Genomic DNA, 15530 nt, shown 5'->3' with positions numbered 1-15530 from the left:
CCCCATGTCGTTGGCCTGTCAGTCTGCTTTACTTTGTATGTAGCAGTTTCTTTTTTTTTGACGGATTTTCATCATAAAAACACATTTGTAAAGGAACTAAAATGTCTGTCATACTTCACACGGGCATCCCGCATGTTTGCTAAGGAAATGATTGCTCTTTTAATGGAGAAAGGAAATGACAGCTCATCAAATTTTGACACTTACTTAACACCTTCCTGTTCGGGTGTTTTTGATCTGCTAAATAGGTGAGATTAGCACTTTTTTGTATATCTTATATTCCAAACGTTGGCTGCATAGAACCATAAAGTGTTATACATCATTGATTAGTATATCACCTGGATTTCATTTTCCTACATATAGTTTTCACCTTTGACCTTTATGGTAGTAAAGGTCAAAGGTCAAAGATCACCAAAATCACCTTTTTATTGAAAAAAAATCACCATTTTGCTTTTCTGGATCATTTAACGGGCGGAACAACAAAACAAACTGTAAATTTGAAGATTCAATGTAAACTACAGATAATTCTGAAGATAATCCTATGAGATAGCCCATTAATTACGATCAACAAAATTTTGGCAAAGAGATTATCTGTGTGACCTTTGAAGAAAATAGCAGCTAAAATGACAATTTCGGGAGCAAAATCATGTGTTGATTAAGTAAGTAGTTACACATAACTTAGTAAAACATTGAATTGATAAAGATATGAGTTACCTACGATAATTGAAAAATCAAAGTAGTATAAAGATTTAAATACATGTATATAATATTAATATTATATATATATGTACATCGGCAAGACACAAGGGAGGTAATTCATATTCTTACACACTACTCATTGTTTTGGAGGAAACGTTTGCATTTACTCCCAATTTGACTTGAACTCGGAACATGAAAGATGGTGTAACATCTTCGTCTTAAGACTTTGTTTCCATTCATATTACAGAGATGGCATGTTTATTTTTACAAATCGATATAAAATGTATACAGTATGTACATGTATATATTAAAACGGGAGATTACTTTTGGTATTAATTGAGAAGAAGAAGCAATAAAAGTTTTGTTGTTAGAACATTTTAATCCCATGGGAACGTTGGAGATCTATGGTTACGATCAATTGTTATGTATATGTTTGCATGAGTATACACTTCAACATATATCACAAATAAGCATTGTCAAAGCATTGCTGAATAGTATGTAGGCTTAACTCATACATGCTACTAGAGTGGATCCAGGAATTACGGTATTTACTGGTTTTTTTAGCCCACATCTGATGATATTGAAATCGCCTTTCGTCCGTGGTCCGCCCGTCCTTCCTTCCGTCCGTCCGTCAGTTAACAATTCTTGTTACCGCTATTTCTCAGAAAGATCTAAGGGATCTTCTTTTCAAATTTCATATGTAGGTTCCCCTAGGACCCTAGCTGTGCATATTGCATTTTGGGACCGAACGGTCAACAAGATGGCCGACCGGCCGCCATCTTGGATTTTGATATTGAAAAGCAGCGAAAAGATCCCTCTAAGATCTCTTGTTTCTTTGTGGGAAAGGAAAACACGTGATTAATCAGTACCAACATTCTGATAACCAGTACCTACATATGTATATCGTTAGTTGACATCTTTGTGACCGACAGGTTTCTTATTATTGTGGTAAGAGCGAGATAATGCACGACCAGAACGGTTTCAAACCCGGGACCATCCGAACTCTTGCCGGATGCTCTACCAATTGCTTGGTTGTCGGCTATCGATCCGATCCAGAACCGTTACATTAGTATTATCCCCTTACCTTTCACTCATCGCCCCTCAAAGATTCAACACACTAACCGGGTTTTTTTATATTCGCCTTTTTAGATTCCGAGACACTCCAAACACTATCCTGATGCTCTACCAATTCAATTGAGCTATATATATATATATATATATATTTCAAACAGATGAGCCAAACTGCAGGATAATAGAAACCCGGAGCAAAAGAGGGAAAAAAATTACTCTTGTGTGTTATAGATTAAGAGGGAAACATTCTTTTTTATGCCATAATATATATATGATAAGCAACTACATGTAAGTCAGGTTCTGATTTCCTGTACATGTATGAATTTGACTCAAATTCAATTCAAATCACTACATTTACGAATTAATATCAATCAAGTGTTGTATTTATCTAGATCCTAGAGAAAACCGTATGTTTTAGAAAATAGCCGCTGCCGTTTGGCCAGTTCCTTAGACCTGTGTAACCATTTATAATTACATGTACACATTAAACATTAAATCGTTTTATTTACTGTTAACCGTTTTCATAAGGATGTTGTCTATCAATTGTGAGGATTGTTGTAAATTATATTTATAAATATAAACCAAATTCTTGATATGTTTCATTACAGGCTGTTATTACAAAAATGATTTGTAATCTGTTTTCTTTTTTTAAAAAAAGACTATGTAGCAGAGTCATCCATGATATCTCTTCCTCCGACATCCCTTCAGTTTTCATTTGGTTGTGTAAAATAGTGGAAATGACAGATCTGACTTGTAATCAGTATGACTTAATTATATGTTTATGGAGTTATGAACCACAAGACTTCAAGTATATAATCTATATTTTACATATGAACCACAAGACCACAGGGACCTGGCACGAACATTTTTAACCAACAGTATACATATATATATTATAGATACTATAATATGTATGTACTGTTGGTTAAACATTTTCGTGCCAGGTCCCTGTGCACAAGACTACTAGTATATATAATCTATATAACTACATTTTTTTCAAATCCAATAACTTTCAATTTTCCAATAATATTACAATATAAATAATATCTAATTTATCTCGAAAACAGTTTATATGTCATAATGGGATTATAGGCTCTGATTCTGATACTAGAGTCAACATTTTAATGCAAACAAATTAAGAGAGCATTATAAGGTATATGTAATGTACAATGTATATACACATAATTATAATGCACCGGTCGTCACTCACAAAAAAAGGCGATTTGATTTTACCGACCAAAACGTGTATTACAAATAGTTCGTATGTCAATCTATTACGAATAGTTCTATAATCTATATTCATCCTATCCTAAGTCTATTTCAAAACGGATCCAGAGCCCCTGTTAATTTGTGCACGAGATCTACATGTACATGTACATGTACACGTACGTACAATAGAACTATGCCTATCACTATGCCTACTTACACGTATTACCTACGTGTGCTGCACATGTACCTGCTACTAGTCCCGCTATTTCACACATTTAAGTAAACAAGTTAAAATTTATCCGTTTCATAAAATGTTTGATGATTGAACTGGTTTCAACGACGTCTAAACCTAACATTAATTGCTAATGCTTCAAAAATTGATGAGAGTTTATAATGCATCGTTTCTATGGACGCTCAAGGGACAATACTCTATATTAATTTTTTCTATACATGTACAAAATTTGAAGTACTTTCACAGATGCTTTAGCTTAAGGATTTTTTTCAGTGGTAATAATTACCTATGATTCCATCAAAGAGGAGTTTCCGAGGCCGCAACGTTGATCGTCCGAGGTCAGAATCACCGTAATCTCGCATTTAGCATCCCATAATATGAAGGCGATGATATTTTCAGATCACACACTAGCAAATTACATAGAGTATTTTGAGTAGTTTCGTTAAATTCTATATCTGTAATCTTCAGCAGCTTTATATATATATTTATTTGATTTAAATAAACAATCACCCAATGTGCTTCTCCAGGATCATGATCATAACGTAACGATAAACGTAAATGAAACGAAGCGTCATAATGTTACACATTTGTAAGTAACGTCGCGAATTTTCGTTTGAGTAGGGTAAAGTAAAATCGCGATAATTTTGTTTTAAGAAAACCAATTTTCAAATCTAAAGCAGATTTGTAAAGGATTTTATCTGTGGCATTAACACACTGTATTTTCATTAAGTTATAATCTTAACTGATATATATTTTCCAGCTCTGAATACATAAAAACGCTAATTTTTAACGAAAAACATCGCATATGTTTTTCATTTGAGAAAATTTTCTTTAAAATATTAAAATAAAGACATATGAATAACACATTTTTCTTGCTTGCAATCTAAGCTTTTCAGTTATATATGTCATTTCAACACTGCAATATTTCATATTTACTTTCCGAGCGGTTTATTCACGAATAACGTTGGCAAATTTAACGGCATTTTCGGCACTTTTTAACGGACGTTTTTTTGACGGAAACTTACAACGGACTCATTCATTCTAGCAAACCAACTTGTGAAATTTATATGAACAAAAAATAGAGAAATCACTGATTCCGTTGATATAAACATTTCGTTTCTACGAGGAATATAAAGGTTAATCTGACGCCTTCGAACTTGGTAGATGACGTTATCAAAGTCATATCGGTACAAATGTACCGATGCGAACGGGAAGGTGTTAAGGATCTGTGACTGTTGTTTGTTGAAAATTCTACTAATTCAACATTGATAGTTTACTTGGGGTTTTTTTCCAGTATGTGACTGTCATCTCTCTTAAAATATTTTGGCTGGTAAACACTCTGCAAACCTCATGCTGCCTGACAAAATCTGTCACTTAATGGGTAGAGATATCCTTATCTTCTTGAATGACCCGGGCGAGATTCTATTTTTGATCAGAAAATACTTTGGCGGAAGATTTCAATCTATTTTTCATATCGTATATATAGATTTGTTTATGTGTTGTCGTACATGACCGAAGTAAATCCAAGTTCATGGACATGCAATGTTGTTTACATTTAATTTACACCGTATATGCTGTGATAGCAGTTTTACAACCATACAAGCACTGATGACATACTGTGCTCCAAGTGACGGTCACACGATCATGCAGGCATAACCTCCACCAGGGCCTTAAAAAGTCATCTCGCCAGGACACTTTGTGACGTAGCAGAGATTTTAGATTTGGTGTGAGCGGGTTGATAGTGAATGTGATTTGTGTTTTATGTAAATACAGAAGGCCGATGGGCCTCAACGGTCACCTGATATTTGATACAAATTTGTTATGTCATTTACTAGCCAACTGATGTCTTTTGTTCATTTTGACAAAAATTTATGAAATAGGCTATCGAAAGATTATCGCAATAGGTCACCGTGACCTATGGTTTGGTGACCTAAAAAGGTCATTGTTTGTAGATTCATATAACATTTAACTACTCAACACTCATCCCATGTAACACTACTTATGGATTAATTAATTAATTAATACAACCTAATCATCAAATTTATTATTTAATTTTTTTCATAATCAATTTTTGGAGAAGTATTATCAAATAAAAGTAATGCATTCTATCATACGAGGCACTAGATTCAACACTGCTAATTAATCTACAAGAATTTTCAATTATGCAATTTGCTAAACTATCATGATCACTGCTCAAATTAAAATATATCTGTAGTAATTTTTCGTTTGGTGATATTATGATGACAAATTATGCTTATTGCTATGTATTCATTTTGCTATGAAAGAGAAATTCCAAGCTTTAGTCTTCTATCAGCTATCAATAACATGCTTCGAAATTTCCTTTTCTTTTTATTGAATTTATATGCATATAATTCTTAAGAAAACTTTAAAATGAGTAATAGTTTTTCATTTGAAATTAATTTCAATATTCTGAGACTTTTTGGCTGTCTAGCTAGGTATTATCACTGTTCAGCCCAATACTTTAAAAGATGATTTGCTTTCAAATCAAATTGATGTCTTCAATGCTCTCCAGAAAGAACTTCTTTATCTCAACCAATATATATGACATGTATACTTAATGAGCTTTGGTGGTATTGATTTTGAAAAACAATTCAACGCCCGAATCTAAAATCAAATCCCTACGAGATAGAACAGATTGGAGATATAAGAGTACAAAGAGTATACGTAACAAACGTTGAGAGTAAAGTACAAAAAAGTACACTAAAAAAAGCATGCTTTTTTTGACTCAATTTGGAACCGAACTTACCTCCCGGTTCCAAAATGAGTCAAAAAAAGTACAAAAAGTACTAAAACAGGCTCATAAAAGCATGCTTTTAGTACACTCTATTGTTTTACACCATACAGAAAAAGTACAAAAAAAGTACTCTGTGGGGGGAAAAAAGTACAAAAAAAGCACACATGACCGTGGCATGTGTACTTTTTTTGTACTTTTTTTCATCCAGAAAAAGTACTATAAAAGTACAGTACTTTAATAGTACTTTTGAAGGTAGGCCAAAAAGTACTAAAATAGTACAAAAAGTACAAAAAAAGCACACTGTGTACTTTTTTTGACCTTTTTTTCATCTAGAAAAAGTACTAAAAAAGTACAGTACTTTTTTTGACCTTTTTTATCCAGAAAAAGTACTAAAAAAGTACAGTACTTTTATAGTACTTTTATAGGTAGGCCAAAAAGTACTAAAACAGTACAAAAAGTACAAAAAAAGCACACAGTGTACTTTTTTTGACCTTTTCTTTTGTCTAGAAAAAGTACAAAAAAAGTACAGTACTTTTTTTAGTACTTTTCTATGTAGACCAAAAAGTACTAAAACAGTACAAAAAAAGTACAGTACTTTTTTAGTACTTTTTAACAAGCTCAAAACAAATTATAAACTGTATGAAAAATTTACTACTGATGTTGGTGGAAAAGTACCAAAATAATTAAGAATACAATATGAAAACCCAGGTGTACTCTTTCACTAATTTCAAATACTATGATAGAAATCTTATTTATTGATGGTTATAGGTGCCTCAGCTCACCTAGATGGACCTATTAGTATCTCTTATAACATAGAAAAAGATTAGCAATGTTTTTCTTAAATAAAGATGCAATTCAAGGTTGTTTTTTTTGTTCAAATAGACTTGTCTTAGTTATTGCAGTGTTTTTTATGTGACACACAATCCAACCAAGATGGACCCACACATCAAGTTTAAAGATAGTACCTGGACATGGTAATGCCACAGAAGAAACAAATAAATTAAAGGCCACACTCTGTTCAATATTTACAACACAGCATTGTATTCAGAGATAAAACATGTGTAAATTGTTGAACATTGGCATCAGGTTTTGTCACAATGTTGTCTACAATATAAATTTCAATATGTCAATGCAATGAAATCCTGTCCAAATCTTTTCCCCTTGATCACTGTCCAGTGCAAGTCCATTACATGCTGTTTTTCATTCCATTTTCCTGGCAGTGAAAGCCTGAAAAAAGACAAAGACTTGTGCCGGAACAATAATGTTTGTGGATATATTAAAATGTCTTATTTTTTTGTTTGGCTCAAATAAATCTTTGCTTTAATTTTATACCATGCCATGTGTATGTATGTAACAACGTAAATTCCTCCATTTATTTTTCGAAGCACCCGCCTATATGAACGTACAATGAAGCCAGATACACTCCACACAGGATTACTGAGTTTTAGTGTCTAAAATGGCATCCATATTTTTACATAATTGCTAGTAATAGCAATCTGAAACCAGGATAGATTGAAATATTTACCTGCAAAAGTGGCTTGATGACAGCTGTGGATTTTCAGTCTCTTTGATGAGGTGCATTCATTTTCAGTCATCAGCTATTCATTTGTTTTTGTTGACTGTTTCTTCTTCATAATTACTGTATTCTGAAAAGAAAGAAAAAAAATAGGATGTGCAATATGGATACAGTGTGAATGCATATGGTACAATAGTATACTCATAAAAAGTTCACACATGGCTAGATTAATTAATCAAAAATAAATTTACAGAACTAAATTATTTTAGTGTTTTTATGTACGCATGGCGCACGCCGTGCCCTTTTTACCTGACGCCATGCCTCGATCTATAACCCAGCCCTGTTTGTCCCCAGTACAGTTTTACTAAACTACCAAAATACCAGGCAGTCGCTTGATAATTATGTAAACAAAAGAGGTGTGACCACTCCCTGACCCCTGATCAACACCCCAGTGACCCTACTGCCATTCTGATAAATGACATTTTTCTCAGAGTGTTAATTCAAGTCTCAATGAAATATTACTTAACAAAAAAGGAATGCAAAGGTTATGTTTAGATGGTAAAATAACTCTTTTTATAATGTTCATACATTGTGTATATCAGTCATCTTAAAATATTTAAATATTCACATGTTACCACCATCCTTTTATTAATATTTACCTGTTTAAATTATATTAATGTTATGTCTTTAACCAGTCTGCCCTCGATCATTATCACACACTGATCTGCAATTTGCCTGAAAGGAAAAATATGAGGTTATATATACATGACCTGATTGTATGGAAACACATGTATGAATGTGTATACACATTTAGATTTAATTGCAGGACTTAATTGACTGATGGACAGCAAAATGTAAATATGATAGGATTACATCATTGAAACATCATACCTTCTTGTCAAAAATGTCGTGAAAACAACGATATAATTGAATATGAGCATCCAAATCACACTCACATATTTAAGTTAATAATGTTATTTCATTACCCATGTTTTCAAGAAAACAAATATTATTTCCCAATCTAATTAATCACGATGAATAAAGTAAAGTTTAAAAAAAAAAACATAAAATAAATTATGTACCACAAAACGAAATTGTGGGCGATAATGAAGTGAAAATGATATGGAAAGTTCCATAGTTTTTTTAATAAAACTTGTGTCCAGATACAATTTGTTGGATGTTGAATTGATTTATAACATTTAAACCCCCCTGCCGTGTAAATTTTCTTGTGATTTGAAATTGGAAATGATGTTGAAATTTACAACTGAACGGCAATGAAATAATTGCCAAGCCCATTCAAAAAGAAAGCACAGCTATGTAAACAAAAAATGATGTCTAACTTATTTCATAAACTGGGTGTTTTAATTGCATCCAAATGCTTTCAGAACGAAGTAAACAAGTAAGAGAAATGAACTTACCGTAACTCCATCCTCCATCGGTACTGTGTTCACCAGCTAGAGTTTGAGGAGATCGATGGTATTGTAACAATAAACAAAAAATAAATAACCTCGTGTCTCTGTGCAAACATCCTACCTTCTTTAGATGTTGGCCCAGCAGCCAGTTATATTTGTTTGTTTACATTCTGCAATCAGCTGACAGACGTAAACAAATATGGCCGCCAGCCAGCTGTTTCACATTCTGTGTTTCCCGCTCAAATAATCACGTGACAAACACATGTGGGCCGCTTACGTCTTTCACAAAGGAATGCTGTACTATAATATTTCTAAACAAAATCTCTCAATTCCTCACGTTTTATTATTAACTTAGGACAAGGAATAAAAAACGCAAACAAATGAACTGGTGTGGTGATAAATCCACATTTAGTTGCTGTTTGCAAACAGACACCTGTAGGCCTCTTACGTGATTCAAAAGAATGTTGTACGATCCTATCGTCTAAACCAAACCTCTTAACTCCTAAATTTTTGTTGAGAGTTTGTGATAATATATCAAAACAGAAAATATACGAACTATTATATTAATAAATCCACCTTTTGACGCGAGGTGTGTAAACCAATTTATAATCACGACAACAGAGTATTTGTAATAAGAACCATTTCCGGCATGTCGTGAAAAGATCGAGATTTTTATATAAAAAAAGATAAACAAAACCCTTGTTTTGGCATGGTTTGGAGGAACTTTTTAAAGTATCAATTTCATCGTTGTGATGCTGGAAAGATTATATAGTCACAAGCTATTTATCATCGTATAAGACCATGTGTCTGACCAGAAACATCCAGGCCTACGTAAACATGAGCCGTGAGTGTTTTGTTGGTTAGCCTACTATGATGTCCGAGTCGGTGTAAACAAATGAGTTGATAAAATTCCATTGACAAATTCATCTATGATAGCTTGTATTTCCTTTTACATATAAATCAGACCGATAGCATATTTACGTCAACAGTGTGTGCAACGGAGTATCCCCGGCATGTCTATTTGTTTTGGTTAGTTTGTTGAGATTTTATACTGAAACCATTTAATCATTATATGAGGATGGAAATACTTTCACAAACTATTTATTATCGTATGGGACCATGAGTCTGACCCAGGGGAGAGTTTTGTTAGGTCCGTGCAGAACGACTAATGTACATGTGTTGGCTTGTTTACCTGGTTGTAAATCGTTATTGTGTGTGAAACCACTGGTCAGAGACAGGCGATTTGTGTGTCAGTGTGCACGTGACTGTCGATAATTAAGACTCTAATTATGCTGATCACATAGGCATTGGTTTTATGTAACATATATGTACATGGGCCTAGTGTATACTACTACATTTTAACTCATTTAGAGAGAAAGGGAATTGGAAACACATTTCAATAATATTTTAAGGTGAACACTTATATAAACACATTTCAACAATATTTTAAGGTGAACACTTAAGTGATTAGAAATAATTTAAACATTTATGGTAAAGAAATGAAAATAAAAACTTAGCATTAAGAATGTAAAATTATTCAAAACATCATCTGCAACATTCACTTATTAAATAAACATCTTAATTACCGGTAGTTGAATTATATTTCTTTCTAATGTTCAGTTGTAAACAATTTTTAATTAAATATATAATTTTGTTAAAAAAACTCCCCCTAAAAAAAATTGGAGTAGAAAAAAAAAATCAAAATAAAAGTACACTGAAATGGTGATGCCTTATGAAAAATTCTAAGTCCCAAAAAAGTACAAAAAAAGTACACAACATTTTTCATACTCTGTGAAAAATTCTAAGTCCAAAAAAAGTACAAAAAAAGTACTCTGAACATTTCCCATTCATCCTGTGAAAAATTCTAAGTCCAAAAAAAGTACAAAAAAAGTACTCTGAACATTTCTCATACCATGTGAATAATTCTAAGTCCAAGAAAAGTACAAAAAAAGTACTCTGCAAAATGACTAAGTCCCAGAAAAGTACAAAAAAAGTACTCTGCAAAATGACTAAGTCCCAGAAAAGTACAAAAAAAGTACTCTGCAGAATGTTTAAGTCCAGAAAAGTACAAAAAAAGTACTCTGCAAAATTTCAGAGTCCAAAAAAAGTACAAAAAAAGTACTCTGCAAAATTTCAGAGTCCAAAAAAAGTACAAAAAAAGTACTCTGCCCTGATGGTGTGTCCGGAAAAAGTACTAAAAGAGCATGCTTTTTTTGTACTTTTTAGAAAAAGTACTAAAATATGTCACTAAAAGCATCATAAAAGCATGCTTTATACGTAACAAACGTTGAGAGTAGGAGAACAGATCGGGGGGACATGTAAATACTGTATTGGCAGTAAGTAGAGTTTTGGGGGTATATATCAATACTGTATATACCCTAATTAGAGTTAAACGTATTTAAATAATTGTAACAAACAGGGTGTATATATAAATATTGGGGAACCAAAATGTAAGTTGAAGATGAAAAATATCATCATATTTAAACTCTTTCCATACTCATGGCACATTAATCTGTCACAGTAAACATACATAATATATACTTTTTCCTTGGAAACATATTATTACGTTGTGATTCGCATGTTACAATAACATGAATTTCACATGATACAGAACACAATACCAATATTATATATACATCACACAATTGTAACACACTGTTTATAATCCATGGCATTGGGGCATTTCATAACTTCAATTCCTTCTCCAGTAGAGGGGAAAGGCACTTACAGGGGTGCTAATTACGGCGTATACAGTAAGCCTATGAATGCAATACACACCTTGAGGGTAGAATCCCATGTATGGTTTGCTGCAGCTTTCTCGGCCAACACCACAGATCTCTGAAAAGATAAAAGGTTCAATAAGTTACCCAACTAATTAAAGAAATTTATAGGAGCCAAGATAATGCTGACAGAAAAGAAATATAAATTTTCTCCTTTAGATCGTTTCTATCGATCAATGCATAATGTAACCATCAACAAGCTCGGGGCTCCAAAGATGTAAACCATCAGTAATTGTCTAAAAACATGTACTACAATACAGTATTTTTATTGCATGGAATGAAACTTTTTTTTTTCTGTACAAAAATTAACCATTGTACTTGCAGACAAATTACAGTTATTATCAGATCATCTGCCTATATTAATATTCAAATCATTATCCCTCATAATATTTTGGCATACATGTCTTGTGTATACGCTCAATGACATTGGATAATTATATAATCAAGCAATGCTGCAGCAAAACCCATAAAAATACTAATTTTTCAACAGATTTCTTTGTTTGAAGTGTCAAACAGAAGACATGAATCAAAGCTTCAAAAATAGCACAAAGCCCGCTGATATAAGCATGTTTGTAGTATTATAACAAGAAGAGTGAAAAATAATACATGGATAAATTGTACATGTATTCTTGTTGACTTAACAAGCCATCACCGTCCACAACCTATTGTTTGTTATCCCGACAAGTGCCTGTTTGAAACCGATATCCAAGATTCTCAGGAGCACTAATTATGAAAAATATGGCATGTTAAGTACAATCATGTGAACGATTACTGCAGACAGAAGCCAAAAAAGCACAAAATTGACATCTACAAATCTCATTTACGCTGAATACATAAAGTCTGCTCTCTCCGATTCCCTGGTGCATTCTGGGTCGAGCTTGAAGAAGTCGTTTTTAATGTGTGTAACGTGATTTACCGCTTGTCTTGGGAATCACACAGACATCACATATGATAGTAGACAAAATGACAAACGAGGAAATGGGAAATGATTATATTACTTATTTCTAGCTGGACACTGTACGGCTTTGGATATGTCTTGTAGATGTCCAAGGAGGATAACCATTATAGATTATAAACTAAATCCTATTCATACAGAGAGAATTATTGGTTGTTTAATTCTGAATATGAATAGCTATAACATATTTGATCCAATAAGCGCCCCATCCTTATAAGTCGCCCCTTCCTCCTCCTCCCCCCTTCCACAATTTAACTGACCTTGAATTAAAAGCATGCAGACTAAAAATATTTGATTTCTTTTTGCAAATTGATTTATGGCTTTGTGCAATAATCTTATGAAAGGTTAGTGTAAAGGTTCTATTAGGCATCTCTTTTTTTTTTTTTATTTCTTAAGCGCAAAGGGTGCTTATTTGGTCAAATACGGTATCTGGCGTGTGTTTAAAATGACAAATTCATCTCAAAAGTATGAAATGAAGAAGATAAAATATTGTCTGTATAAGCCCGACCCAATTCAAACCTAAAAAACCATTTTGGCTATATACACTGTAGCATTTATTTCAAATTAGTTTATATTAGTTTGTCATATTATAAGTGAACATAATTACCCAAATCTGACACTTTTTAAAAAAAAAAATAATTTTTACCTTTTGTGAAAATTACACATGCAGACTGTATAAAATTCAAAGCGCTATCCAACCTTTTGGACGAGCTTGAAACCACAAAGTAGATTCAGTTCCTACACATATCTTCTATAATACTATATTTTAAATCTTTCTATATGCATGGTACATTAATCTGTTACAATAAACATACATATGCCTTTTATCGTTTAAGACACTTCACTATTTTGTGATTAACATGTAAAGAATTCGCAAATATATGTATTATGCTGTATTGATGTTAGAGGCATCACAAAAACCTATGGAATTGGGGCATTTATACAACTTCAACTTTCCTCCAAAAAAGGGGAGGGGGGCTTAAGGGGGGAGGGACGCTTATTATGGCGAATATGGTATAGGTGTGCAAACAAATATTTCGTAAATTGGTACCTAAATGAATGATTATTCAAATCACTTGGAGTCAGACCCCTCTTCCTCCCATGATCACTCCTCTGGGAGCGAGAGGTGAAAATGGAACCTCATTTCACTTGTATACATCAATACATTGCTGATAAAGGTAAGACGTAACAGAGCCTTCAGAACAAAGTGAAGCTTTCCTAATAGGTTTTACATCAATCATTCATTATGGAGCAGAAATATATTCACACATTTGTTTCATGAAGGATTTTTTGCAATGTGAACAAATAATTAAATTCCAAAATGTAAATTTGGAATTTATAAAAGAAAAAAAGAACATAGAACAAATTCAAATAAACTAATGTTGACATCATCCATTTTTGTGTATTGTCTGCCGTCGTAAAACCACCATTAACAAGTTGTATGAGGGCTGATCTTAAATGTGGAAAAATTTGCATGGTAAATAGTTATTTCACAAGCACATGATTTGAAAAGAAAATGAACATGTTCAGATGAAATAGAAGATGATCATGAGGAAAGACATTAAATAGCTAACAGGGTTTTACTGATGAGATTGAGAAACGTCCATCATGGTTTACTAGTGTGAAATTGTGCTGTTGTGATTATAAGCATTGTGAAGAGTGATGTTCATGGCTTTTCTACGAGGCAATGATCTCTGGCATACCAACTGTTCCCATCCCAGTAGCAGACGGTCGGCGCTTTGACAATGACTATGTCTCCTATAACTGCCGTTGTTCTAGTGTGAAAATGTTGAAACACATTATTTACGGAAATGCTTCTTTGAAATGTCTGAAATCGACAGTAATAACCAATGCCAATACTAAAGTCATTGAAAAATGATCACAGGCTTTAAAATCGCCTCACACAATGACAAAAACAAATTCAGATGGCCGAAACAACAGACTTTCATAGAAAGCTGACTGAGAAAAGGAGAGCTTTCCCTGACAAATTCTACTTTTAGTTTCAATATTCCGATACTGGTATGAGAAAATAAGAAATATACGACTCAATCTGACCATCATTACCATCCTGGAACATTTCTATAATACATACAAGACTTGCCTATTGCATGACCCAAATTGGTTTTCAGAGATTCATATCCATCTTTTCGACTCAACAATGTACAGCAATCATGTGCCAAAAGCCCCCCGGGGCCCACGGGAATTGGTAACGATGAATATTGCCCATGATTGGTTCATGGCTGGGTAGAACTGGACGGGGAGCGCCCCGAAGACTGAAGAGTTCGTGACCACACTAACAGACTCGGGACATCAATTTCCTATCATAATTTGGCTGGTCGGTGCCATTTTTAGGAGGAAATTAAAGCCACCCTTTATCACCAGTATATTGCCTTATTTATCAAATCTGGTAATACATATGTATCATCATTCCTACCAGCCCCAATTTTATGTCACAATACATTTTACTTTCATACAGTTCTACTTTTATTATCATTTTGTGTGTCTTTTTCATATCACTCATAACTTTCCATCCCATATCTCTTCTGGCAAACATTTGCATGTGTAAAGGTGCCGCTTTTAGGCACAGTGAATGTTGCAACATTGAAGAAATTATTCCTCATCCCCTCAAATAATCTTTTATTGTACTGATAGAACTATTGACTATTGTAACCTTATATTGTATGAGAGAATATGTATGTTAACCCTCACCACTCTTATTTCCCCTGTGTGTGCATTTTATTGACAGGTAATAATCAAAGAATGTGTCGTTAGACTTACATATTACTGTGGTGGAATAACAGAATCTTACATCGATCTGTCAGGTGGACAGCGCTACCTCAACTAGATTAAGAAATTATGGCTAGTCAACCCCAAGTTTGCCGAACGATATCTCTGAGCAGAATG

The 15530-nt window shown here is 33.3% G+C and overlaps 1 protein-coding gene and 1 long non-coding RNA gene across 8 annotated transcripts in view; both read right to left on the bottom strand.

Moving 5' to 3' along the window:
- LOC138305158 (voltage-dependent calcium channel subunit alpha-2/delta-1-like) overlaps window positions 1-15530 on the bottom strand; it is a 104872-nt gene that overhangs the window by 51251 nt on the left and 38091 nt on the right. For all 6 annotated transcript variants that reach the window (XM_069245572.1, XM_069245576.1, XM_069245575.1 and 3 more), the window contains exon 4: window positions 11670-11729. In XM_069245572.1, the coding sequence (XP_069101673.1) occupies window positions 11670-11729 (60 nt within the window). The remainder of the gene's footprint in view (window positions 1-11669; window positions 11730-15530) is intronic.
- On the bottom strand, window positions 6981-9128 carry LOC138336339 (uncharacterized). Of its 2 annotated transcripts, XR_011210412.1 has the most exons (4): window positions 8898-9128; window positions 8139-8214; window positions 7489-7609; window positions 6981-7190 (listed from the first exon to the last, which is right to left on the bottom strand). It is a non-coding gene; the product is annotated as an uncharacterized lncRNA (long non-coding RNA). The 2 variants fall into 2 exon arrangements; XR_011210413.1 differs by lacking the exons at window positions 8139-8214; window positions 8898-9128 and adding an exon at window positions 7789-7807.

The sequence above is a fragment of the Argopecten irradians genome, chromosome 12 (assembly GCF_041381155.1).
Source record: "Argopecten irradians isolate NY chromosome 12, Ai_NY, whole genome shotgun sequence".
NCBI lineage: Eukaryota > Metazoa > Mollusca > Bivalvia > Pectinida > Pectinidae > Argopecten > Argopecten irradians.
Note: the sequence above shows the minus strand (reverse complement) of the source record. Positions and strands in the feature narration are given on the sequence as shown.